The sequence below is a fragment of the Marmota monax genome, unplaced genomic scaffold (assembly GCF_021218885.2).
Source record: "Marmota monax isolate L192 unplaced genomic scaffold, Marmota_monax_Labrador192_F-V1.1 WCK01_AAM20220418_F8-fsc00086, whole genome shotgun sequence".
Taxonomy (NCBI): Eukaryota; Metazoa; Chordata; class Mammalia; order Rodentia; family Sciuridae; genus Marmota; species Marmota monax.
Window position 1 is genome coordinate 1,389,294 of NW_026693086.1, and position 27,620 is coordinate 1,416,913.

General features: G+C 39.2%; 1 protein-coding gene across 7 annotated transcripts; it reads right to left on the reverse strand.

The window, feature by feature from the left end:
- Window positions 1–706: 706 nt before the first annotated feature.
- Palb2 (partner and localizer of BRCA2) lies at window positions 707–27,552 on the reverse strand. Of its 7 annotated transcripts, none has more exons than XM_058582625.1 (13): window positions 27,339–27,552; window positions 25,238–25,297; window positions 25,021–25,120; window positions 21,617–23,080; window positions 18,659–19,341; window positions 18,238–18,309; window positions 16,174–16,335; window positions 14,563–14,648; window positions 13,516–13,677; window positions 11,517–11,630; window positions 7,607–7,694; window positions 4,611–4,759; window positions 707–1,202 (listed from the first exon to the last, which is right to left on the reverse strand). In XM_058582625.1, the coding sequence occupies exons 1-13, from the start codon at window positions 27,384–27,386 to the stop codon at window positions 992–994; spliced, it is 3,399 nt and encodes a 1,132-aa protein (XP_058438608.1). In that variant the 5' UTR covers window positions 27,387–27,552; the 3' UTR covers window positions 707–991. The 7 variants fall into 7 exon arrangements, 6 of the variants coding, with proteins under 6 accessions (XP_058438608.1, XP_046310418.1, XP_046310419.1 ...); XM_046454462.1 differs by having other exon boundaries at window positions 11,517–11,633; XR_009227792.1 differs by lacking the exon at window positions 707–1,202 and adding an exon at window positions 8,907–10,051 and having other exon boundaries at window positions 4,733–4,759; window positions 11,517–11,633.
- Window positions 27,553–27,620: the final 68 nt, after the last annotated feature.

The following is a 27,620-nucleotide window of genomic DNA, read 5'->3' on the forward strand; positions in this document are numbered from 1 at the left end:
TGTTTCTCAGGGGTTCTTGAGTAAATTAAATGCTTTTGAAAAACCATTATCTGATCTGCTAGTGAATGAACTAGAGTTTGGATATGCACAGGAAAGTTGTGTTTTATATAAATGGATCAAAGGGTGTAAATGCAGTAAGAAAAATCACTACAGTGAATATTAAAAATGTCTTTTAAAAAATGTACTCAAAGAATACCAGGTAAATAACTAAAGTAGCTTGAGATAAAATTTCCAGTGATACCAACATATTAGCGCCTTAAAAATTTCTGTCAGACCACTTAGGCAAAGGTGAAGGCAATGAACTTAGGAAAGTTATGTCATTGGCTCAAAAATGACTCTAGAGATAAGGCAGGCACTGGGATTAAGGAACCAGGGATCCGGCTCAGTGGTAGAGTACTTGCCTAGCATGCCTGATGCCCTGGGTTAGATCCCCAGTACTCAAAAAAAAAAAAAAAAAAGGGCATGTGAGAATGAAAAAAACAGTATTTCCAAATTAATAGATTTGTATCACTTTTTAGTATATATGTGAAAGTAAAATAATACAAATAGCATAAAAAGTATACTGCATATTAGTATATTCAGTTAAGTGAAATTTACACTCCTTATGCAAACATTATTGGCTAAATATTCTAGCTGTATAGTAACTAGTTCTTGTTTTTGAAAATGAGCTAAATAAAATAGGAAAAAAAGAATATGCCAAGCAGAATTTATCAAAATAAATATTTATTGACATTTGAATTTTTATATACACTTCTTAAAAGCAAATGTGCAAATATTGGGAATACAAAAACTGACCTAAAGCCTTTTCCCCCAAAGTAAGTATAAACAAATATTCAAGATCAGTAGTGCCACCACCAGCAGAATAAAAATAAGTCTCTCTGGATGGACACAAGTAATTATTTTAAACGTCATTCAGATATTCCTTTACAGTTGTACTCCAAAGGGAAAAAAGAGGCCCACATATCCAGAAAACTGTTATTTCCCTCTTAACTTATATGTAGCGATATATAAATATATTTCCATCTTTTTGTCCAGCCAGTAAGTGAGAATCTGTACCAGACCATTTAACAAAAGACCAATTTTGGTCAGAGATGGGTGGAAGGAGAGCAGTGCAATGACCCAGAAATAAGTCCCAAATGGCAATTGTCCCAGAAGTCAAGACTGCTGCTGCAAAATGATCTTTCACGTCCCCTTCTAGGAACCTGGTACCAAGAAGAGAAGAGACAATTCAGATTACATGTCAAAAAAGCTTTTTTTTTTTTTTTTTTAAGTATATATTAAAAAAAAGCCCCAAACCATGTTCCCTAAAGCCCTAGAGCACCAAACCAGAACAATCTCCCTGTGGCTGTGAGTGCCCAACCTGAGAGGACCAGGGGCTCGTGTGTGGCACTGCAGTCCCTGCCTGTCCTCAGGTTGCACACCAGCCCCCGGAGGCCTTCCTCCCTCTCTCCACACTAGTCAAACCCAGTCCCCTGCAGTGGCTTTGCTCTCACTATTCTCTCGCCTGGGCAGGCTCAATCCCCAGATCTCAGCAAGGCTGGATTCCTGTCATCATCAGGCATGTCACCGCCATAAAAAGGCCATACCCAATGAACTATCTGAAAGAGCCCACATTTGTACCCTGTCCCTTCTGTTACATTCTCTGGTTTTATCTTCGTAGCACTTTGCACTGGGTGAGATTATCCTACTGCCATACTTGGTGGGGTGTCTCCCCTACGAAGCCATAAGCACCATGAAGCAGAAATCTGGTTGCCTTTTACCAGCCAGCTACCTGGGTTTGGATTCCAAGTTCTAGAATGTAAGAGTTATGTGATCCTGGGCGTAAACTAATTCCATCAGCAAAATAAGGATAATAAGGGCACCTGTTTCATAAGACTGTTGTGAAGTTGAATGAAACAGTTCATATAAAAAGCTTATGGGCTGGGGTTGTGGCTCAGCGGTGGAGCGCTCACTTAGCACATGCGAGGCCCTGGGTTCGATCCTCAGTACCACATAAAAATAAATAAATAAAGATATTATGTCTAACCAAAAAAAAAAAAAGCTTATAAGGGGGCCTGGGGATCTAGCTCAGTTGGTTGAGTGCTTGCCTCACATGCACAAGGCTCCGGGTTCAATTCCCAGCACCACCAAAAATAAAAACACTTATTAGTACAATCCATGCCACACAGGAAATGCTCAGTAAAAAATCAGCTTTCAGCTGGGCACAGTGTCGTACGCCTGTAATCCCAGTGGCTCTCAGGAGGACTGCGAGTTCAAAGCCAGCTTCAGCAATGGCGAGGAGTTTAGCAACTCAGTGATACCCTGCCTCTAAAATAAATAAATAAAAAGCTTTTATCTATTATTATCATTCAGTGTCATATCATCAGCACTTTGCAGAGCCGATGCCTATGCAGCCTCAAGGAATATTCTCTGAATGAACAGAATGATATTTATATCCCCTTACTGCTACCCAGCTCTGAATACCTAACCCTTTACTCTTCGGAAGGTCCTCGAGCCTGCACTGCCAATTAGATGCTCCTCCATCTTTTTGCCCCCGAACAATGCGAGCCCCACATACGGCATCTGGTGCATCTAACAGCAGTCTCTAGTATTTATTTCTAACTTCCACGAGATTGGAAATAAAGGTGCTTTGTTATGCTCTCCTCCAAAATTTATCTGTTGAAATTTAATCATGATACTCGGAGGTGAGGATTTTAGGAGGTGATTAGGCCATCAGGGCAGAGCTCACATGAACAGGACAGTGCCCTTATAAAAGAGGTCTCAGAAAAGTTGGCTCATCCCTTCTATCAGATGAAGACACAGTGAAGAAGTGCCATTTATGAATAAGGAAATGGACCTGACCAGATGGAATCTGCCAGTGCCTCGATCTTGGAATTCCCAGCCTCCGGAACTATAAGGAATGAGCTTCTGTTATTTGTAAGCTACCTAGTTTATGGTATTTTGTTATAGCAGCCCGAACAGATACTTCCCACAGGATTGGCATTAAATAGGCTTTCAAAGTTTGCTGAATAAATGAGTTTAAAAATTAACAGGAGATGGGTGCAGTGATGCACGCCTGTAATGCCAGTTACTCAGGAGGCTAAGGCAGGAGGACTGCAAGTCTGAGGTCATCCTTAGCAACTCAGTGAGACCTTGTTTCAAAATAAAAAATAAAATAACGAAAAAAGCTGGGGATGTGGCTTAGTAGTTAAGTGCCCCTGGGTTCAATCCTTGGTAATCCCCCCTGCCCCCCCAAAAAAGTGACAAAGGAAATGCTTGACCAAGTAGTTATCTTCATCTTCAGTTTCTAGGGCAATTACTACAGTTCTCTCTTCACACCCAAAACAGCAAGTTCTATGTGTAAACACAAATTGAAGATAATATTTATGATTTTTGCAGGTGGGATACTAGGGATTGAACTCGGAGTGCTCTACCATAGACCTACATTCCCCAACCTCTTTTTATTTATTTTGTGATAGGGTCTTGCTAAGTTGCCAAGACTGGCCTCCAATTTGTAATCCTCCTGCCCCAGTCTCCTGAGTTGCTGGGATCACAATTGTGAGCCACTGCACCTGGCAGTTATGATATTCTTGCTAAAAACATTTGCAGAAGTGCCACAGCTGGCCAAGTGTACACGGACAGAAACTATCTTTTGGAACAAGCAGGTTTGGCACAAGGTCCAAAGAAACAGGCATTAAAACCATCCAGGTTCCTCATCCTTACAAGTTATTAAAGCTAGACTCTACTCTGGATTGACTATATTTTTCCAATCCTTGCTGCTAATTTCACACATCAATAAAGGTAAAGTCTCCAGGACTTACATGTTCAGATGTTGCTTTGTTGACCTAACAATATCCACTACTTCTAAAGTTTATCAAATCAGAACCCCCCGGGGTGCCAATAACTGTGTCATTAGTGTCAGTCAATACCCACGTGTAGAAATGTTTATCAATAAGTAACAACTGCCTGCACAGTGGAGGCTCAGTCAGATTTCAAAGTGAAGATGTCTTCCTAAAGTGTATTTAAAAGTTCCTTAATTTAGGTCTTAAGGAAAGAACATACACTGTGAGGATTCCATAGAGAATGTGCGATACTCTGTGTATTTAAAACATTTTCCTAAAAAATAAAAATAAACATTTTCCTTACAGAAAAAAACAGGGCTTGAATACACATGTGTTTTTTTGAGGGGTTGGGGTACCAGGGATTGAACTCAGGGGCACTCAAACACTGAGCCATGTCCCCAGCCCTATTCTGTATTTTATTTAGAGACAGGGTCTCACTGAGTTGCTTAGTGCCTCACTTTTGCTGAGGCTGGCTTTGAACTCATGATCCTCCTGCCTCAGCCTCCCAAGCCACTGGGATTACAGATGTGTGCCACCTCGCCCAGACTGAATACACATTAAAAAAAAAAAAAAAGGCAATCTAAGCTCATACCGATGGGGATCAATGGATATAAGGGAATCTGGGAGTTTGACTCAAAAATCAACTAACTTCATCCTACTTCTTAACCTTATTATTATAGTATTTCATGTTTTCCATTCATTAAAGTGACACAAAGGTATCTCGTTTTTATATTTGCAGAGTGCCTTCCAAACTGTCACAACCATAGATCAGCAGTCACAAGCACTTGCCTTCCAGCCTGCCCCTGTGGGAGACAGTACAGCATCACACCAACATTCAGGGTCGTCTTAGGGTTAATCACAATCAGCTGAAACACAGGGCTGCCCAACGCCTCCCTCTCTTTGGCACAAGAATGACTCAGAACAACAAACAGGAGCCCCTAATTTAAGGAAAAAAAAATCAATAACCAAATACACCATGAAGAGCATGTTTGGCAGAGATAAAAACCAAAGAATAATAGGAATGATCAACAGGCTCCACAATACCCAGGACTGAACTACTGGCTTCATTTTTTCTTTAGACAAGAATGCTGACATTACCACCAGGCTGGACTTCCAGCTTCTTGAGCACAGGGCTCCCGATATGTGCTTCGGCCAGTCTTGCCAAGCAGGAATCTAACTGACCCATCGACTTCCTCCATGACTACAACATCTCATGCAAATTTCCATTTGCGGAAATGTTGTACAGGGAAGGAGGACACAGAAACACATATAGGGAGTCCTCGAATTACAAATACTCACCTGCAAGTTGTTTTTTGGAAATTCAGAACACATTTTTCCAGAAAAACAACTTAAAAAATATTTTAAATTGTAGATGGACACAATACCTTTATTTTGTTTATTTAGTTTTTATGTGGTGCTGCAGATCGAACTCAGGGCCTCACACATGCTAGGCAAATGCTCTACTATTGAGCTACAACCCCAGCCCCTAAAAACCACCTTTTAAGGGGAGACTAGAGTCTTAGCCCAGACCATAATAGTCTATTTGAAACTCAGACACTATTACTCTCTACTAAGGTAATGAAGAAAAAACTACAAAAGATAAAATAAACAAAAACAACAACAAAAGATACTGTCACGTATGGCTGTTTCTGTGGGAAAATCTCACCCAGTTTTTAAATTACAACTTCTAATAATATTAGTGTGTGTATACATACATACATACAAATATGTATGTACATGTACAGACACATTATACATTGAAAGTTCTCTTTGGGACTAAGGGAAAATTAAACTGTAAGGTCATTGTACGATTAGCATTCATTTTCTACTTTCTGCATTTTTGAATGAATTTTTAAATAAAAATGAATTACCTTTGTATTTAGAAAACTTGAGAATCTTAAAATGTTAAAGGCCACATACTTAATAAAGAGTTAACACACAATGGCCCACAGGCCAATTCTGACCCAACACTTATTTTTCCTGAGGTAAGAATATTTTTCAGTTTGAAATGGTTAATTAGGGCTGGGGATGTGGCTCAAGCAGTGGCGAGCTCGCCTGGCATGCGTGCGGCCCGGGTTCAATCCTTAGCACCATACACAAAAAACAAGGATGTTGTGTCCGCCAAATACTAAAAATAAATATTGAAATTCTCTCTCTCTCTCCCTCTCTCTTAAAAAAAAAAAAAAAAAAGAAATGGTTAATTATATGAAATTTGGATTTCCTTGCTCACAGTTTTATTAGAATACAGACACATCCATTCATATATGTCTAAAGCTGATTTTATGCCATAATAGCAGAGTAGAGAATTACAACAGAGACACTATTTTCAGGGAAGGTGAAAATATTTGCTATGTGGTCCTGGATGGAAAAGTATGCCAAGCCCATCTGTGCTCTCTGGGGATGCAGATAAGTGGTAGAGCACTTGCCTAGCACATGTAAGGCTCTGGGTTCATTTCCAGCCTACTAAACAAACAAACAAATAAAAAGTGAACTATTATTTTTGAAGGTTGGCTTTATGGGGAACTGTTAGTGTCTAACATCTGTTGCTGTTTTTTTTTTGTAGTAACAGAGATTGAACCCAGGGGGGCACTCTACCACTGAGCTCCATCCTAGTCCTTTTTATTTTTTATTTTTAGACAGGGTTTCCCTACGTCGTCCAGGTGGCCTCATATTTGCAATCCCCTGCCTCAATTTCCTGAATAGCTGGGAATGTAGAGGTGTGCCACCATGTCAGGCCTACTTAATACATTTATGTTAAATGTTTTAATATCAAGAAAGTATTAATGCTGTAACACAAAAGATATAAATTTATTTAAATGCACAATAGATAAATTCTAGAGACAAATCCAACCTTCTTGCTTCAAGGATGAAAAATGTTAGGCTCGGGGCTGGGATGTAGCTCAGTGGCAAAGCGTCTGCCTTGCATTCGCAAAGCCCTGGGTTCGACCCCCAGTTCCAAAAAAAAAAAGACAAAAAAAAAGAAAAATGTTAGGCTCAAGATTATGTGACAGGGGCTGGGAATGTGGCTCAAGTGGTGGCGCGCTCGCCTGGCGTGCGTGCGTGCGGCCCGGGTTCGATCCTCAGCACCATATACAAACAAAGATGTTGTGTCTGCCGAAAGCTAAAAAATAAATATTGAAGTTCTCTCCCTCTCTCTATCTTTAAAAAAAAAAAAAAAGATTATGTGACAGATTTTCTAAGATCACACATCTTTCATGTTTAGAGCGTCTGGGTGCTGATGCTCTCAGAGTCACCACTGATACCCAGTGTCTACACGAGCCCTGAGCCTCTGCTTGTGGCTTTAACAGTAGATGCTCATGTGGGTTAGTCCTCACTTGGGGACAACTAACTTCAACCTGTTTGGACGTCAAAACTAGACTGTAAGTTAAGTCTATTAACAATGGTAAGTAACTACGTTTGTTTCTATATGAGAACACTTAAGCTCAAGAGAAAAACATGTCTAAGACAATTTAATCATCCTCTCTAAAGGTACTCATTCATATCTCACATCATTTATGGCAATGTGGTCTGGAGTCATATCTCATAATAGGCATATTTTTTAGTCAACAAATTCATAACTGGGAATAAACATTTGCCTATAAGTCATAAAGCCAGGAAATTCAATAAGTAACTACATTGAACCAACACTTATCTTCATTCATAAACATCATGAAAAAACAAACACTGATATCCAGTTTTGGAAAAACTGTCAACAGGGAGGGTCTGCTGGTGAGACCAACAACAGCATGTAAGTCAACACCAAGTGGTCCCAGAGCAGCACTTACCATTTCAGAATAGGCTTTGTGACAGACGGAAGCTTGATAAGAATCGTCAATGTGCATCTTTTTCAGGAGTTGACCAGTTTTTAAATTCCTTAAGACACCAGAAATAAATAAGCTGATTACATTCTTCCAGCAAACTGGTATTCACATAATATTATTTATCACAGCATAAATAAAAGGTGACCAAGGGAAAAACTAAGGGACACAGCACTTCATTTTTGTTTATTCACAGATTTAGCTCAAAGCAGAACTACAGGTTAACTTTGCCAATAGTTTGATAGTTTAGCCTTAGCTAAATAGACCTATTTATCTGCTCCACCACTAGAGATAACTCTCCAAATTCCATGAGAACAGTTTTCCATTATCTCGTTTTACTTGGTATTGAACAGGCATATGGGACAGTACTATGATTATGATTTTGCTATGCCTAAATTTTCCATGGGGGACAATGGCCAGGAAACCAAACTTGGTTGGGTGAGACTATACCAAAAACAGATCTAGAGTCTATCTCCATTATACGTTTACACTACAGCTAGACCAAGTTAATGAAAAGAGAAGGGAAGACTGAGAGTAAAAAATGGAAGAAGAAAGTAGAGAAGAGGGTGAATACAAGGAAGAAGGACAAAGGGAACATTTGTGGGAACCACGTCCTGGCTTTGTTGAGGATTGTGACTCTGAGCCACAAGATGAAGTCCAAGTTCCTTCACGGCATTTATAACCCTCACGAATCCAGTGCTGTATGCAATACTACACTATTCGCTTCTCCCTTGCCTGAAATTTTACCAAGCTTAGGACACTGTGTATATCTGTGGCTCTAGATCTTTGGTCAAGTTATCTTTCCTCTAAAGGCCAGTTCCCGTCCATTCCCCATTGCAGAGATGATGTCCCAGCTCCTCCAAGATGCAGGAACTCAATTTAGACCCTCTCTCCTCTTATGAGTTCAGTCTTCTCCTCTCATCTAATTCTAGTACTGTCCATATGCCTCATTTTGTATTTAATATATGCTATGATAGGATTTAACATGTTCATTCAACAAATACAGAACTTTCTTTGGTGAGAAACTGTGTTTAAAAACCTGAAGAAAGAAAATTAAAATTTCATGGGCACACGCAGGTTTTCCTAGTAGGAAAACCAGAATACATTCATCCCCTACAAAAGTTGGCATATGCTCTATATTCAGCAATTGCTTTTTCCCCAGATCCCAAAGCATGTTGCCCAAACCTCTATCACTTTGAATGTGTGTGAAGTATAAAAGAATTTCACTGGAATTATACACTGTGAATTGTAAAGGAGTCTTATTTACCTACTAGATTTTAGAAGCCTTGGGGCCAGGATTCAGATGATTCATCTCTACATCCCTCAAAGAGAATGGGACACAAGTAGAGATTCAGTTATCTTTTGATTGTTTGAAAAATGTTGCTCAACAATATAGCTTAATCAAGATAAAATATTAAAATTCTAGCAAGTTACCAAATATGGCCACTCAAATCCCAAGTGTAACATGAATCACTATAGATATCTAACAGATCAGATGTTAAATAAGAAAGGTGATGCTGGGTGTGGTGGCACATGCCTGTTATCCTAGCACTCAGGAGGCTGAGGCAGGAGGACTGGGGGTTCAAGGTCAGCTTGGGCAACTTAGTGGGATCCTGTCTCAAAATAAAAAATAAATAAGGACTGAAGATGTAGCTTAGTGGTAAAGTACCCTGGGTTCAATCTCTAATGCCCAAACCCCCTCAAACAAACAAACAAACAGATAGACATTACATAGAGCCCAAAAGGTCAAATGATAGATTCTTTAGATAATATGATTGATGTCATTTGAGTACTAGCCTAGGCAAGGAACTGGGGAAAGCACTAAGAACAGATGCAAGACATGGCACTTATCTTCAATTGCCAGAAAAAAGAAAAAATATATAATGTAGTAACCAGTAAGTAAAAAACAAGGGCTATATAAATTTAAAGAGGGAAACATCAGTGAAACTGAGATGACAGGAAACTCAAGGCAGCTGTGGGGTGAAGATGTTCCTTAACAGGATATTCTGCAAGGGAAGCCTAGTAAAGAGATCCCTCCCCACTCCCGACCTTTGTGATCTTTTTTTTAAAAAAATATTTATTTTTTTAGTTATCGGTGGACACAACACCTTTGTTTGTATGTGGTGCTGAGGATCGAACCCGGGCCGCACGCATGCCAGGCCAGCGCGCTACCGCTTGAGCCACATCCCCAGCCCCCCTTTGTGATCTATTACAACCCAAACGCCAAAGGTATACTATTAGAAAAAGGGCAGGAAAAAAAGAAGCTAAGGAGTACAGAATACCAGAGAAGACAGTTTTGTAGTAGAGCAACGGGAAGCGGAAGGTGAAGAGAAGTCAACATGGCGGGAGTGTAGCTCAGTGGTAGAGTATTTGCCTAGCATGCACAAGCCCCTGGGTTCAATCCCAAGTACCCTGGAAATAAAGAAAAAAAAATGATTTGGTGGTTGAATATTGACCGATGGCAAGGAGACCAATTATTATATTATATTTAAGTCCTGAATCAAATAATTAAGGTCTGGACTATAGAAACAGGAGAAAGAATAGAAAGACAACTTATAGAAAGAATAATGTCTTCAAATAAGACTGCACACAAACCCTGGGGAATGCACCAGGAGTGGATACTGCTGTTCTAGGTGGCAGGGCCTCTGGAAATGGTGTCTCCTGGACAACTAGAACAATGAAGGCAAATTTCAGAGGCTCTCTAGTGGAGAGAAGACAAAGTTTCTCTCAGTGGCCATGTTTTCTAGTTTATTTCCAGAGGGCTGGGGTCAGATGATACATAATAGATAGGGTAGTGTGACACTAATAACTTCCTCTTACTAAGACCCATTTTAGTCCCAAGGAAACAGTTAACAGACAAGGCTATTGAGCGGGAGAAAAAAAAAGTCAATATATTTTCCTAATAAATTGAACTTATAAGTGCCTATAGCTGGATATGGCTCTCTCCTGTACTCAGACAATAAGTGGCTGGGTGGTTAGGGACTCTTCCCTATACTAAACTTGTTAATTTGGTTCCTATATGTTATCAAATATGTTATATATGTTTTGTACATCTAGTAATTTTGGATTATATCTTGATACAATATGTTGCAAAAACTCTGGATTCTGTTAGGTTCCTCTGAAAACACTGATTATGTTGTTTGCTTGCTCTAGTAAACAACTAACCTGGCTGAATTTCAAATGCTGAAATTCCAGTTCAGTTCTTTAGGCCTTACTTGGGTTGCTCACAGTCTACCCCGGGCAATGCAGATAAAGGATCAGTCAGGTGGTTAGGTAATAATTGTATTCAGAATTTTGGGTTTCCTCTTTGGTCTCCTTTTTAGGACTTTTCTCCCTCGCTTTCTAGCTGCTGTGGCCACCTGAATTCTGTCCTTTGGTTCTTTAAGTTGGCAGGACAAAATGTTTGCTATTAGGCTTTTCGTCACCCAGAAATCAGGACTGGGGACTGCCCCTGGCTTAAAGCTTTAAGAATAAAAAACTTGTTCTGTGCCATTTCCTCCTTCTAGGTGAGAAATCCATTATCTTTCTTCTTTTTCTTGCTTTCTGGTGTCTTCAGATGGTTGCTTTTATATTTTTTTCTAGAGTTTGTAGTTATTTGAGGTAGGAAAATTCATTTGACAGAAATTACTCAACCATTAAACAGAAGCAAAAACAACTGTACATTTTTACAATAAATTTCCATTTATTTTAAACTAGTCTACTCTAAATGAATGCAACTCTCTTGGTAAGACAAGCATATAACATCTGACAGTTAAAAAAACCCTACTAACAACAGCCATGTTTATACAGTCTCTTATCTAACCGTCACTGTCCTGTACAATCAGAGGCATACCCCAACTTGATGATGAGAAAACTAGGACCTCAAGGGAAAGCTTACCAGATAACAATGTTGTTCATGATAGTAGTACCAAGCAGAGCTTCCTGCATCCCTTGGACCTCACCAAAAGTAAGTATAGTCTCTTCAGGGGGCATCAAAAACTGTTTTTCTTTGCTTCTGAATTTAAAACAGTATTAAAAATTAGTACTGTACACTAAAGCAGTTTTTTTTTTTTTTTTTAATACCAGGGATTGAACTTAGGGGCATTACCACTGAGCCACATCCCAGCCCTCTTTTGTATTTTTTAAATTTAGAGACAGGGTCTCACTGAGTTGCTTAGCACCTCACTTTTGCTGCGGCTAACTTTGAACTCCTGATCCTCCTGTCTCAGCCTCCCAAGCTGCTGGGATTACAGGCGTGTGCCACCATGCACGGCAACAAAGCAATTTCTAAGAAGAGCTTCACACATTATTGAATTAACATAATAAAATTTAAGCTAACACTGAAAAAAAAAATTAAGCAGATAACTGTATATTCTAAATTTCCTACAATGAATTCACATTTCTTTCCTATTAGCTACTTGGGATGTTGCAAGTATCTCAATATCATCATTTCCAATATTAAGCTCAAACTTTCTCTTTAAATCTCATTTTTTTTCACATTTTTATCTCAACAACTATACAACCATCTACCCAGATGACCATCCCTGAAACCTGCACATTATTCTTGTCTCCTTCCTCTCAATCTAGTCACTCACCAAGTCTTAGTGACCTTATTGTCTTATTTCTCACAAATTTGTCTGCTTCTTCCCATCTCTACTAAAAATTTTGTAACTTAAGCAAACACTTATTTCTGTTTTGTTTCATTTTGCAGTCCTGGGGATTGAACCCAGGAGTGCTCTACTATTGAGCTACATCACCAGATTGTTTTATTCTTTTGTTTGAGACAGGGTCTCACTACGTTGCTGAGGCCAGCCTTGAACTTACAATCTTCCTGCCTGGGCCTCCTAAGTCACTGGGATTATAGGCATAGGTCACTGAGCCAGCTAATTTTTTGTCTCTTGCCTAGAATAATGCCACAGGTCATGAATAAATAAGACAAATAAGGTCCTTGCCATTTGTTATTAGGAAAGATGAATAATAATAGTGTAACCAGTTGCAGGTACAGCTCAGTGGTAGAGTATACATGTTAAGCATGCACAAGGCCTAGGGGTGGTCAATCCCCAGCATAAAAATAAAATCAAAGGAAAAAAAAAAAGAAAAAGAAAGAAAAGAAAAAGTGTAATAAGGATATGGCAAAGAAGATGTCCGAGTTCAGTTTTCTACAGGTTGAATTTGAGATGTCCTCAAGATGTCTAAAAAACAGGCACAAAGGCCTGGAGCTGGAGAAAGAGCACAGAACTGAAAATGGATGTTTCCAAGTAGTCAAGTCAGCATCTGGAAGGTCACTGGAGCACTGGCCACCAAATGTGTGGAATGAAGACTGGGTCCAGGACTTCGAGGTGGTACTTTGGACATGAAACCCAGGGCCTCACACATGCTAGGCAGGCACCTACCACTGAGCTACATCCCCAGCCTGGCTTTGAGGTTCTTCTTCTTCTTGTTCTTTTTTTGGTACCAGGGATGTTCAGCTACCGAGCCACATCCCCGGCCCTTTTCACATTGTATTTAGAGACAGGGTCTCATCGAGTTGCTTAGGGCCTCGCTAAATTGCTGAGGCAGGCTCTGAACTCTCAATTCTCCTGCCTCAGCCTCCAGAGCTGCTGGGATTACAGGCATGCACCACTGAGGCCGGCTGAGGTATTTCTAACACATAAGGGGAACGCAGAGATTTAAAAGAAGTCTGAAGAATAATCAAACTCTATTCACTGATGTTCCCTGCTCTGCTGACTTCTTTCCTGTCATATCTGGCCTCTGCTTTTCTGACTTGCTTCTAGGTGGTAACCTGGCACTGAGACATTCAATACAGAAAAACAGGATCCTAATCATCTCCTTTCTCTGAAACCTGTGAGAAAATGCTTCTCCATCTAATAGTCACAATCAATCAATGCTTTGCTTACCTTCCGTCCTCTGCAAAAGTCATGATTTCCACTTGCTGATCACAAAGGGTCCCACTGCTACTAACGAGCCTCCTCCTTGTCAGGCCAAGCACAGCTTTTATGTTTCCAGATTTGAGTAGTACTTGTTTTTCACTTTCATCCTCAGAGGAACAAAGTAATGCCCTGAGGAAAAATGGGGAGAACCCAGGAGTAAGCCCTCTTTTTTTGGTACTGGGGATTAAACCCAGGGGTGCACCACTGAGCCACATCCCAGTCCTTTTTATTTATTTATTTTTAATTCTTTTTTTAGTTGTAGATGGACACAATACCTTTATTTTATTTTTATGTGGTGCTGAGGATCGAACCCAGTGCCTTCCACATGTGAGTAAGCACACTACCACTGAGCTATAACCCCAGGCCCCTTTTCATCTTTTGAGACAGGGTCTTGCTAAATTGCTGAAGCTGGCTTTGAAGTTGCAATTCACCTGCCTCAGCCTCTGGAGCCGCTAGGATTTCAGGCATGCACCACCATATCCAACAGAATATATACAACATTTGTCTATATATATTTTAATATTTAATATTAAAGGGCTAAGTGCAAATTTCAAATGGAAATTTCAACCAAGGATGCCATTTGTTGATTTTTAAAATATTTTTTTAGTTGTAGATGGACACAATATCTTTATTTTTATTTGTTTATTTTTATGTGGTGCTGTGGACCAAACCCAGAGCCTCATGCATGTGAGGCAAGTGCTCTACCACTGAGCTACAACCCTAGCCCGATTTTTTTTTTTTTGTAAACAAATCTCTCTTTAAATCTAAATCCAAATTCTTTTTTGAGACTGAAGCCTAGAGCTGGCTATATACCTGTAATTGTAGCCACTCAGGAGACTGAGGCAGGAGGATCCCAGGGTAAGGCCAGCCTGGGCGATATAGCAAGATCCCCATCTCAAAAAACAAGACCAACCAACCAAAACCCTAAGCCTAGGTGATAACCTCCACTTAAAACAAGATGACAGAGACAAAGATAAAGGGAAAAAAAGAAAAAGAAATCACCTTGGGAATTACCTGATTTCTCTGATCTCCAAACTTCCCAAAGCCACACATACAAGATTACAAACGTCGGGCACTGGAACTATTTGTAACACAGGTACCTAAATAAAACAAAGCACACTCAAATTATATTTGGTTGTTTAACTTTAATCTAAATGTTCCAAAATTTATCACATTCTTTTATATTCTCACTATACCAAGACTGTTTCCGACATGTGAACAAATGTGAATAGGTTCAGAAAATATTTTCTTTTTGTAAGTTGTAAACCTATGTATACTATTTGCATAAGTTTAGTTGGCATTTCCTTCAGCGGAAAAAAAAATTCCTTTTTTTTTTGAGATAGGTTTTGATGTGTTGCTCAGACTGGCCTTGATCCTTTGAGCTCAAGTGATCCTCCTGTCGCAGCCTCTCCAGTAGTTGGGACTGCAGGCGCACACCAGTGTGCCCACTGAGTTAGCATTTATTTAATGCAATTTATACTTATGATAATGGGAATAATTAAGTAAATTCTAACAAGTGAATAAAGAGAACATTATGCTGCATTTAAAACTATATATTTATCTTAGTTGTTCAAGAAGCTGAGGCAGGAGGACCATTTGAGCCCAAGAGTTCAGGGCTACCCTGGGTAACATAGTGAGACTATCTATTAAAAAAAGAAAATTATGTTTAGGTGCTGGGAGTATAATTCAGTGGTAGAGCATGTGCTTAGCATACAAAAGGCCCTAGGTTCAAGCCCCAGCACCAAAGTAAATAAAAAACTAAATAAAAATGTTTATTCACTGAATAAATATTTATTGAGCATCTCTACTGAGCACAGGGCTAGAAGCTGTGACTACAATGGAAAACAAGAATGAAGTATAAACCAGTATGAAGAACACGTTAGCCACAAGGAAAAATGCTTACTTACATGGTAAGGGAGAAAAGACAGATTAAAAAATTTAAAGCACAATAGGATTGCAACCATGAAGCTCTGCATGATAAAGAAAGCAGAAATGATGTTTTGGTGAAGGGCAGGGAACACAGGTTTAAGCCAGTTTAAAAGTCAGAATGGACATGAAATTCAAGCTCCACAAACAGGTCTTGTGTAAAAATTATTTTTTAGATAAACAGGTAATAAAGCACATCTTGATGGCAGAGTCTAGATGGTGGGTACATGGGTGTTCAGTGTACCACTTTTCTGTATGTTTGAAAAAAAAATTTTTTTTGGTACCTGGGATTAAACTGAGGGGCACTCAACCACTGAGTCATATCACAGCCCTATTTTGAATTTTATTTAGAGACAGGGTCCCACTGAGTTGCTTAGCGCCTCACTTTTGCTGAGGCTAGCTTTGAATTTGCGATCCTCCTGCCTCAGCCTCCTGAGCCACTGGGATTATAGGTGTGCACCACCATTCCTGGCTGAAAATTTTCATAATTAAATGTTGAAAAAATAAACCAAAATCTTTCTGCTCTGTCACTTCTGGTCAGAGATCCCAATGTTGCCAAGCTGTTCGCTATATTATCACACAAATGACTACTAAGATATCTAAGATTCTTCTTTTTTTGAGGTGCTGGGATTTAAACCCAGGGCCCCATGCATGACATCCCTGAGTTCCAGTTCCATCACTTCTAAGGTTCTGACTTACCTCTGTGAAATGCCAGGTGTAGATTTTTTCCCACTGCCAAGTATCCAGAGGTCTCCAAAGAGAAACTACATATTCACAAGCTGTTATGATACATGGCTCCTTAAAACCAGCTCGTTCCCACCACATGGCACTAACATCCACAGAACAGGAACCAGAAGGATTCTGACCCAGAATGGTAACAACAGTTATGTTAAAGGGATACCTGAGGTCTGTTTTATGAAAAGAATAAATATAAAAAATGACGAATTATAAGGATTAGATGAAGTACCAGGTAGTAAAAAGTTTTATGCACATCAAAAGAAAGAGTTCTGTGGATCTTATTTTAAAATATTGCCTATAGACATGTACATGATGACAGATTTAAAACACGTAACTCCAGGATAGGATAAATTCTTTTTTTTTTTTTTTTTAAGGATCAGTGGTTGACAGGGCTTGGGAGGAAAGAGCACGAGAAGGTAGAGAGTAAGAGAGAGAGAGAGAAGGAGAGAGAGAGAGAGAATTTTTAATATTTATTTTTTAGTTTTTCGGCAGATACAACATCTTTGTACGTGGTGCTGAGGATAGAACCCGGGCCGCACGGATACCAGGCGAGCATGCTACCGCTTGAGCCACATCCCCAGCCCGGGATAAATTCTTATTTAAGCACAAAAGGATAGTTCATGAGAACTTAATAATTTGGTAACATTCTGGTAAGCCACTCATGAATTGTAGAGGGAGTTACATTGAAATCACATATAGTATGCTACCTCTAATTATGATGAAGAAAATACTGTGTATTGAAACCCCCAGAACATTTCCAGGAGAAATTCACAATTGTACACAGATTTATTAAAAATAAGAAAAATAAGGTTAAAAAAAAAAAAAAAAACGACAAATGAACAGAAGGAAGAAATTTTTATCAAGGATAAAACTGAAATAAGTTAAGGAGAAATGCTAAAAAATATTCAATTAATACTTAATACAGGGGCTGGGGTTGTGGATCAGCAGTAGAGAGCCTGTCTACCGCATGTGAAGCCCGGGGTTTGATCCTCAGCACCACATAAAAATAAATAAATAAAGGTATTGACAACTACGACTAAAAAATAAATATTAAAAAAGAATTACTAGGGCTGGGGATGTGGCTCAAGCGGTGGCGCGCTCTCCTGGCATGCGTGCGGCCCGGGTTCGATCCTCAGCACCACATACAAACAAAGATGTTGTGTCCGCCAATAACTAAAAAATAAATAAATTCTCTTTCTCTCTCTCTTTAAAAAAAAAAAATGTTCAAAATGAAAAACTGAACAATAAAGACTTTTTAAAAAAAAGTTCCTGCCTTTAAGTGGCAGGTGTCTTTTAAAAAAAAAAAAAAGATTTACTACAACCACAAACTTTTTTTGAAGACCAACAGAAAGGACAAATCTCTTAAATCTGATGTAAGAAAAAAATACTTTAGAAACAGAACATAGGTACAGTATCTTTTTACGATATTTTTTAGTTGTAGATGAACATAATACCTTTATTTTTATGCTTAGGATCGAACCCAGTGCCTCATGTGTGCTAGGCAAGTACTCTACTACTGAGCTATAACCCCAGCCCATCAGTGGTTCTTAACTGGAGAGATTCTGTACTCCAACCTCTACCTCTAATGCCACTTGTAATGTTTGGAGACATTTTCAGTTATCACACAATAAAGCCAAATTTCACTACATCAAAATCTGGAACTGCTACACATTTCCTTATACATCACCAAAATGATTATCTTAGAAGTATACCATCTGAGTAGGAGAGGTACAACGACTCTTATCTCAGTGTGTCCATCAAAATGCCTGATTTAAATTTAGTCCCTAAGTTGAATTACTTTGCTCTTGGCAGTAGCCTCACATAAACTTTGAGGAAAGCTCAAAATAAAAATACAGGTAAATATTGTAAAAAAAAGAATTCAAAAAATTTTTTTTCCTCTAAATCTCTTATGACTGTCTTTAATAAGAACAAGATGGTATATGGTCAAATTCAATTTTCTTATCAACTCCTTAGATTTTTCACATGTATGTTACAAGACACATAATAACAGAATATTCTTCTGACCTTTAACTTGGAAATCAATTGTAGGCTGCCCGGGTTTAAGCTGTCACAGGTGGGAAGATCTGCTACTTTAGTCTGTGCAAACAAAAGCCACACCATTAACATACACTTTATGTATAAGGTTGGCCTTCACTCATTCATCAAAATATCTATCTCATATATTATTTTCTCTAATAAGAGAAAAGTTCCAAATGCAACTGCTTCATTGATGGCAAAAAACAGGATCCCCTATGTTTAAAAATATATTTTTTAATTAACCTTAATTTCTCCAGAATGAAATGCATGTTCACAATGAAATCATGTTAAAGAAACAAGTTAAAACATTCTTAAACATCAGGAGGCAATGGTGAGGAAGTCATCCTGTCTGTATTCCCTAAGATATTTCATTCTTTCAGAGAAAACTTCACAAAAGAAACACTTGTACCTGTTCAATGGAATGTTTATGCAACTCCAGGCACCTATTTCCACAGAGCTGATTTTCTCTGAAAGTGAATGACTCAGTGGGTAGAGGTGTTGCTTGGAGGCCAGAGTCATGGTCATGGGCAGGCTGTTCTTGCCTACCTGACACATGCAGGCTGGTTCCCAGTTTGGGTGAGCTGGTGGAACTGTCGTACTGCTTACTGTCACTAGCCAGGCTGACTGTGTCTTCTGGGGTAGAAAGCTGGGATGTAGAGCAAGTTTGTCCAATGACCTTGGCAGATGCTTTTTCACAGTACACCTGGGAACCAAGGGCTGGAGTAGTGCCTAACATGGGGAGAGCAGATGAACACAGGTCCACAGGGGGTGTGCTGTTATCGCCAGACGCAGAAGTATTTAAAGGAGTAAAAAGTATCATGGACGAAGAAAGGCCCTTGTTGGTAGGCTGGTGTTTTAGATTTGGTATTTGACGATGTGCTTTTCTTAGTATAGCAATAAGGTCCTCTTCTGAGTCCTCCATTTCGGCATCTATTTGTTTAGGACTCAGTTCCTCCAGAACAACACAATCGTCCTCTTTAAGATACCTCTCCCTGCACATTTTTGATTCCAGAGGCTCAATAAGTTTTTCCGAGCAGGACTTCAATTTTTCAAGCATAAGAGGCCCAAAGTCGTCTTCAGGTAACTGAAAGTCTGTGACATTGAGAAAAGACAACAGTTGCTTTAAACTTAGCATTTCGTTTTTATAAAATGGAACACTGAAAGCATCATCCAAAGCTAAATAAGCGTTATTAATGGAAGAGAGGGAGTCCTCTTTTTGACAATGAACTTCCTTCCCTAAAATAGAAAATTAACCAACAATAGTAACAAAACCCAACAAGAGATATTAATATCTAATAGTGAGTTTTTAAATACTAAATAGTAAAAAATGTTCATTATTTGTCCTACTCATGACTTTGAAACCTGAGTGAAGGGCTTAAAATAATTACAGAGCCGTGAGAAGTGTCACATGCCTTTAATCCCAGCCACGAAGCAGGCTGCAGCAAGTGGATAGCAAGTTCGAGGCCAGCTTGAGCAATGTAGTGAGATTTCTTACAATTACTTTTTTTTTCTTTTAAAAGGATTAGGGATGTAGCTTTGAGGTATTGCACTTGCCTACCATATACAAGGTCCTGGGTTCAATCCTGTACCTTCCCCCAGCCAAGATAAGAGGTAGGTGGTTAACTAGCAGCTATCCTTTCGCAGGACCTCACAGTGTGGTACTGACAGTGCTAAACGGGAAATGGAAGAACGGGGTCAAGTCCCAGCTTAACCACTGACCTACTGTGCAGCTGTGGGTAAGTCAATTTATTTTCCCTTTCAAGCAAAAATTTATTTCCCAGCAGCTTGGTAAGCAAGAGGATCACCAGTTTGAGGCCAGCCTTGGCAACTTAGTGAGACCTACCTCAAAATAAATAAATAAAAAGAGAGAGAGCGCGCGAGCTGGGGCTGTAGCTCAGTGGTAAAGCATCTCTGGGTTAAATCCCCAGTAACATTAAAAAAATAAAAACAAAAAATTATTGCTCTTAAAGTATCTGGGGTCATATACTATTCAAAATGTAGCTGCATATAACTGATGAACCAGTACAAACTGTCATACGTACGTATAATGTAATATTCAGTTCTTAAAAAAAAAAAAAAAAAGAATAAAGTACTGATACATGTTACATTGTCTATGTATTCTGAAAACATCATAAGTGAAAGGTGTTAGACCCAAGGGTCACATAGTAATTCTATTTATATGAAATATCCACAGTAACTAAGTTCACAGAGATAACAGATTGGTAGCTGCTGAGTGTAGAAGCAGGGGGAAAGGTGATAGAAAGCAAATGCTTAATAGGTATGGCATTTCTTTCTGAAGTAATGAAAATATTTTGGAACTAAACAGAAATGGTAGTTGCATAACACTGTAAATGTACTAAATGCTACAGAATAGTTCACTTAATTTAAAAGTTAATTTTAGCTTATATTAATGTCACCTTCAGAAAAACTTTTCTAAAAAATTGTAGCTGTAGGTTACTAAAATCCCAGTGGAGCATTTTGAAATATAAGAACGAACATTTCTAGATTACTGGCATGCATACTTCTTGATTTTGTTGCATTCTTGTTGACTTCAAAGAAGGAAAAAAAGTCACGATTATTATTTTAAGTTAATTTAATAAATTACAGCTCACACACTAAAGTCTATGTTCAAAGGTACAGAGCAGCCCGCTGCCTACTTTTGTACAAAAAGTTTTATAGGAACAGTCCCAATTACATATTGCCCACGGCTGCTTTTGCAGGACACCTGAGTACTTAAGATGGAAAGAATAAAACTTGATCTATACAGGGTGTTTGCTAATACCTTACTTAAAGCCACAGCGATAATCCAGGTTTTATGCTCAGTTTATCAGATATGATTAACTCCTGAGAAAATGAATAAAGCTAAAACTACAATATATCCTTGCTTGTTATCCTCTAAAATCTTGTCCTTTTGATTACACGATCACTTCTAATAGTTGTTCAATAGATGCTCACTCTAAAACACACTTCTGTTTATTTCAAAACACTGTCTATATTAGTAGTATGCAACAATAGTAAGAATAACAATAACAATAATAAAACCTTTGATAAACACCAAATTTAATTTCCTTTTCAGTGTTGATTGACTTTTTCAATCATATGAGTGAACTCTAGTACCACACTGCCAGGTTTCAATCTTGGCACTGTTATTTCAATTAAATTACATTAATTAAAGTTGTTGTCTCACTGTGCCTTACTTTTTCCTTAACTGAAAATGAAGATAAAAATAGATTCTCCCTTATGTGGGGAAGCTGTGGTGATCCAATGAGCAACCGCACAGTATTCAGAAAAGTGCCAGGCACAGTAATTATCAGCCATCATCATTGTCATCAAACACAACCTAATTTACCTTTAACTCTCTTCTTACCATGAATAATGGCTTTTTCATTCTGCTGCCTGCCCAAGGTGACTTCTTCATTGGATCTGTTAACACCCAATGTGCTGAAAATTGGCCAAATCAGTTCACTGTGACCTAGTGCTGGGGTGCAGACTGATTTCCTTTTTCCTCTGTGTCTTCTACCAGATGGCTGCACAAGAGCCCTCCTAGAACAGAGGTTATCTTCGGCAGACCCAGGGGGAGAGCTGATGTGAGCTGGAGAGAGAAGCTCCTGAGGAGGACTTCTTGAGATTGCTTGTCCTGTGCACGTGTCCAAAATCTCATTTTCACTCTGGGCACTATTTTCATTGGAAGGGTTTAAATTTTTAGGTGCTTCCTTACTTTTATTTTTAAGCCCCTTCTTCCTGCCACCCAAGTGATTTTGAATAACAGCTTCCAGGGCTACTTTCTTCTGGCAATCGGACATGCGACGTGTTGTTCTAACATAGTATTCCGCTGGAAACAAAAGGCCTTCAAGCACTGTGCAAGAATGTATTTGATTTTCTGTAGAAACAGAAGGGACTGCTTCTGGGCTAAGACTCTTAGATTGACTTAGAACCTCATTTTCTTGAACATTTTCATTTCTATCATTAAAAGCATTAATGGGAGATTCCTTGGTGTGATTTTGTTCTTTTAAGTTTTGCTTTATCTTTGCTGATAAGTTATTATAAGGGAGTTCACGTGCAGAACATGAATTATCTGCCTCTAATGCAGGACTTCTAGGCAGCTGGCCAGTGGTGCCTGCAGCTTTATTTACTACTGTGCTATCTGGAGAGACAGTCATTTGGTGGCCTTGTACCTCCGGGTTTATGGGTGAAGTAAGGCTAATGTTTTTAAACCCCTGAGTAATGAGTTCACAATTACCTTTAGGAGGTATATGTTCAAGGTACTCATGATTACTGTTATCTGGTATAGTCTGCAAAGGATCTTCAGTGTTACTGGAGAAATTATTTCCTTTAAATGGGGTATCAACTCTTTTTGATTTGGCAGTTGATGGAATTAATATATTCTCTCCATCAATTTCTACAAGTGGTGCTGGAGAATCTGGAATTTCAGACTTACAACTTGAAAGGGAGGGTATTTCAGTTACTGGTGACCTAGGATTTTTGTTACCGATTGCTTCCTGTTTCTTTAGTCTTTTTCCAGAGAGTGTGAGTGAATCAGTGTCAAAGAAACATTCGCCCTCCTGTGAGACATGTGCTCTCTTTGGCTGCCTCTTTCTTCTCCATGGAAGCTTACTCTGCCTTTTCTCACTACCAGGGCCATTTGCCCTGAAGGGACAATGTTCTTGGATGTCAACCATTCCTGAAATACGTAATTGTTCTTCTGGGCCATCTTCAGGGTTAAAAAACTCAGGCTCAGCAGCAAGTGTTATAGGTGTCTTTTCTCCAGTGTTGCCATCCAGACGGGCATTGATTTGTAACTCCGTATAAGGAGATCCTTCATTTTTAGGTTCTAAGGGGAAAAATATATACAAATATTATTTTCCTTTTAAAATGAAACAATATAATTATACTGAAAAGGTGCTTTTTAAAATGGAAAGATTTTTTCTTTATCACAATTATGTTTTCTCTTATTTTAAAAAAAATTCTATTAATTTCTTTTCGTGCTGGGGACTGAACCCAGGGCCTCATGCATGCACCAGCTGAGCAATGCCCTCAGCCCCTCACCTGTTTTGTGTGCATGTACTTATTTATTGTGAATACTAGGGGTTGAAAAAAGGACCTTACACATATTAGGCAAGTGTTTCATCACTGACATATATTCCCAACCCTTCTTTTTCATACATTTAATTGAAACAGAGTTTAACTAAATTGTCTGGGCTAGCCTCAAACTTGTGATCCACCTGCCTCAACTGTCCAAGGAGCAGCAATTACAGGCATATGCCACCAGACCTGGCATCTTCTTTTCTTTTTCTCAAGTAATTTTAACATCACTTTCTCATTTCAAAAGCCCCTAATTTTACGATTAAAAATTACTTGAATTCTGACACCAAAAATGACTAGTTTTTTAGAGTACTTTTAACCTAGACTTTTTTCCCTATGCACATGTACATACATCTTTTTACAAAATCATCTTTAAGTTAAACAATATGAAATGTGAGGGGAAAAAAAGAGCAATTGAATAAACAACTATATGTATAGTTTTTTGCTCACAGAATGGGAAACAATACTAGCAAATCACATCTGATAAGAACTTAGGCAGAACCCCTACAGCTCAACAACACAAAGTCAACCTAGGGCTGGGGATGTAGCTCAGTTGGTAGAACATTCACATAGCATACATAAGACTCCAAGTTTAATCCTCAGCACCACAAATAACATAACTTAATTAAAGGTATTAAAAAAATAAAATGAACAAAGAACTTGAATAGACATGCTCCTAAAGAAGATATACATATCACTATAAACACATGGAAAGATGTCTAACATCATTGTCACTAAGAATTCTGTACCTAATAATAAAATATATATATATAAACTTATACATGGATATTTATTGCAGAATTATTCATAACAGTCAAAAGTGGTAACAACCCAAATATTCACTAATTGATGAATGGATAAACAAATTGTACATATTCAATGGAATACTAATCAGCTGTTAAAGGAGCAAATTATTGACAGAAGCAAGGATAAGTGTATGGATGGATGGATGCACACTGAAAACATTACGTAAAAGAAGCCAGATATAAAATCCCACATATCAGGGCTGGGTCTGTGGCTCAGTGGTAGAAATGCATGCATGAGGCACTGGGTTCGATCCTCAGCACCACATAAAAATAAAATAAAGATACTGGGTCCACTTACAACTAAAAAATAAATATTAAAGAAAAAAAATCCCACATATTGTAAAAATTCCATTTCCATGGAATTTCTGGGGTAGGCAAATTCAGAGACAGAAGTAGATTAGTTCCCAGGGATTGGGACTAGGAAGGAGTAGGGAGGGCTGTCAATGGGTACAGGGTTTCTTTTTGGGGTTATGAAAATGTTCTTGACTTAAGTGATTACAGTTTTCACAGTATTTGTGGATATGTAAAGAACCACTGATTTGTACAATTAAAAGGCACTCTACCACTGAAGCACACTCCACCTTGCCTAGCAAATGCAAGGAGGATCTGGGTTTGATCCCTAGCAAAAAAAAAAAAAAAAAAGTTAAGTTTTATTTAAAAAAAAATCATCCTTCTAATATTTAAACGTGAAATTGGTTTTTCAACATTGAGGAGGGAAAGAAAACTAAATAAAACTAAATAAACATTTCAACTCAAATATAGTTTATTGCTTGAATTTTATGGTAAAATGTATTGCTTCTTATCTGCTGGCTGTGGAAAAGGATAGCTTAATGTTCCTGGAAAATTATAGTAAAACAAGTATAAATAAGTAGGCTGGATTTACCTGAGTGGTTTAGCTGTGATGAGATTTCCTGCTGGATCGAGTAATCCTGTTCTGCTGTTTTCTTAACAGAATTCTTAACCTTCTCAGCTCTTTGGGCACGCTGGAGAAAACAAAAGCAGCTCAAGAAATACCTTCTTTTTAATACTTCATTACCGTCGAGAACTGTTTTGATATATTTTGTACCACACCTTTATCTGAGAGAATACGATTCACCTACCTGAAGGCGGGCCAGTGTCTTGCTGTATTCCCTTTTCAAGAATGCTAATTTTTCCTTCAACTGGAAGAAGAAAAAACACCAACAATGCTGAGCAGTGGAAAGGTAGAGACACAGAGCCTATCAGATAGGGGTCAGCGGTGCTCAGTGGGGTTTCTCAGCCAGACGCAGGGAGGGAGTGGGTCTGGCCCACATAAATCTACTCTTAGCTCTCAAAAGCACCAAGTTCTTTACTCTTAGAATCTTTGCACAAACTGTTCCTTTCACCCAGAGCATATCCCCCTTTTGCCAATTCATCCTAATTCCTTTAAGCCTTAGCTTACATTTTTACTTTCCTGGGATAGACTTCAGGTTCTTCTCCAAATACAGATTAGGCACTCCATTCCTCTCTGTGCTACCCTTATCACAGTATTTACAGTACCAACTATGTTGTCTTTTTAATTCTGATTCTTTTCTCCCCATTCCTATGAGATTCTTGAAAGTGGTAGGAGCTGTCACCCTATAGTCATTCAACAATCATTCTCTTGTCTGCTAATGGTCCAGGTGTCTCTAGCACCTGAAATATAACTGATACCCACTAGTATCAGTTTTTGATCCAAGTGCTAGAGATAGAGTGGTCAATGCAATTTACACCCAGTGAAGGGTACAGATAGTATACAAGAAAACAGATAAGATTTCACATGGTAATAAGTACCTAGATAAACTGGGTGATAAAAATGGTTAGGGAGGCATTACTGAGGAACACCATTTCAACTAATTGACTTGCCCTGATGGAGGAAGTTAGCTTTGGGAAGATCAAGGGGACAGATATTCTGGACAGCAAGAACCACAAATGTGAAAGCTGCATAGTGGGATGGGATAAGTTAATTGAGGAGCACACAGAATGCAGAATTCCCAGGCAGGCACACAGTAGATATTCAACAGAGATGCATTACATAAAAAAAATAATGAATTGGGCTGAGTCAAATTATCATTCTCTAAAAATCTGGGTTCTCTTTGTCTATCTGGCTTTGGTGGTTCAAAGGATTCTGAGCTGCAAAGCCACATGTCTTTTTTCTGCTTTCTAGGAATCTTAGAAGCACTCATCCTTCCAAGATCATGTAGTTTATAAATGGCACCATTTAAACTTAAGTAGCAGGGCTCTAGTTGATGCACTTAGCTCTCTATGCTACCCTGCTTTGCAACAACCTTATCAAGTGCTGGGAGTTATCTTGTTTACTTGTAAATTATCTTTTCACCTCCACAAGAGGGTAAGAAAACTGATGGGTGATGTGAATGAGTTTAGTACACTTCTAGCACAGTTAGCACGAGATGCAATCAAGTTAACAGCAGCACAAGAACCTGGAAACAAGCTAGAAGCCTCTAAGCAGATTAATATTTAAAGAAACAAGGTCACTTCCAAACTACACCATCCTCACAGAACTTTTTTTTTTTCTTTTAAATAAGGTAAGTGAAGGGCTGAGATTGTAGCGCAGTGGTAGAGCACTTGCCTAGCACGTGTGAGGCCCTGGGTTCGATCCCCAGCACCATGTAAAACTAAATAAACAAAATAAATGCATTGTGTCCATCTATAACTGAAAATTTTTTTTAAATAAGGTAAGTGAACATGTCCTAACATGGATATTAAAAATGGGCAAAAACAGAACTTGCAGAACCATTCAGATCATGCACTTATGAACATTCTCCTCCTTAATAAGTACATATGACTTTTTGGTGGCTCCTACCACCACACACACACACACACACACACACACACACACACACAGATCTGGATGTACACAGGCGTGTGGTGGAGGAAGTCCAGATTCCGTGTGGGCGCAGGGAGGAGGAAGGATGTCCAGGGGGACTCAAGCTTTATCCCCGAAGCTCTGCACTTTGTATTTATGCATTGCTACTGTAATGAAAATTTATCTTGTTTAAACGCCACCACGTGAGCACAAGGCGCCGGCCCTCCACACTCTCACTTCCGGTGCCCCCGCAACCCTAACAGAAGAGTAGGTCGGGGGGAGGCTTCTGCCTCGGACAGGGGAGGAAACCAGACCAGGCCGAAAGTCCTAGGCAGCGGGTCAGAGTCCCGCATCAGCCCTCCCCACGCCCGTGGCACCTTTTCCTTCTCCGCACAGCTGAGGGGCTTCCCGGGAGGCTCTTCCATTGAGCTGGAGGCCGAGCGAAAACAGCAGCCCCGGCCCTGCGCACGCGGGGACCCAGTTGGACCTAGGTCCAGGAGGCACCCCGGGAAGGAATAGGGAGCCGGGATCCCCTCAGCGCGCGATCAGCTGGCCCACGCGAGCTCAGCGCGCGCCCTCAATTCCGGCCAATAAAAATACACCGCTCGGCCTGCGCATGCGCAACCCGGGATTGCCGAGCAACAGCGCGGGGTCGTCTA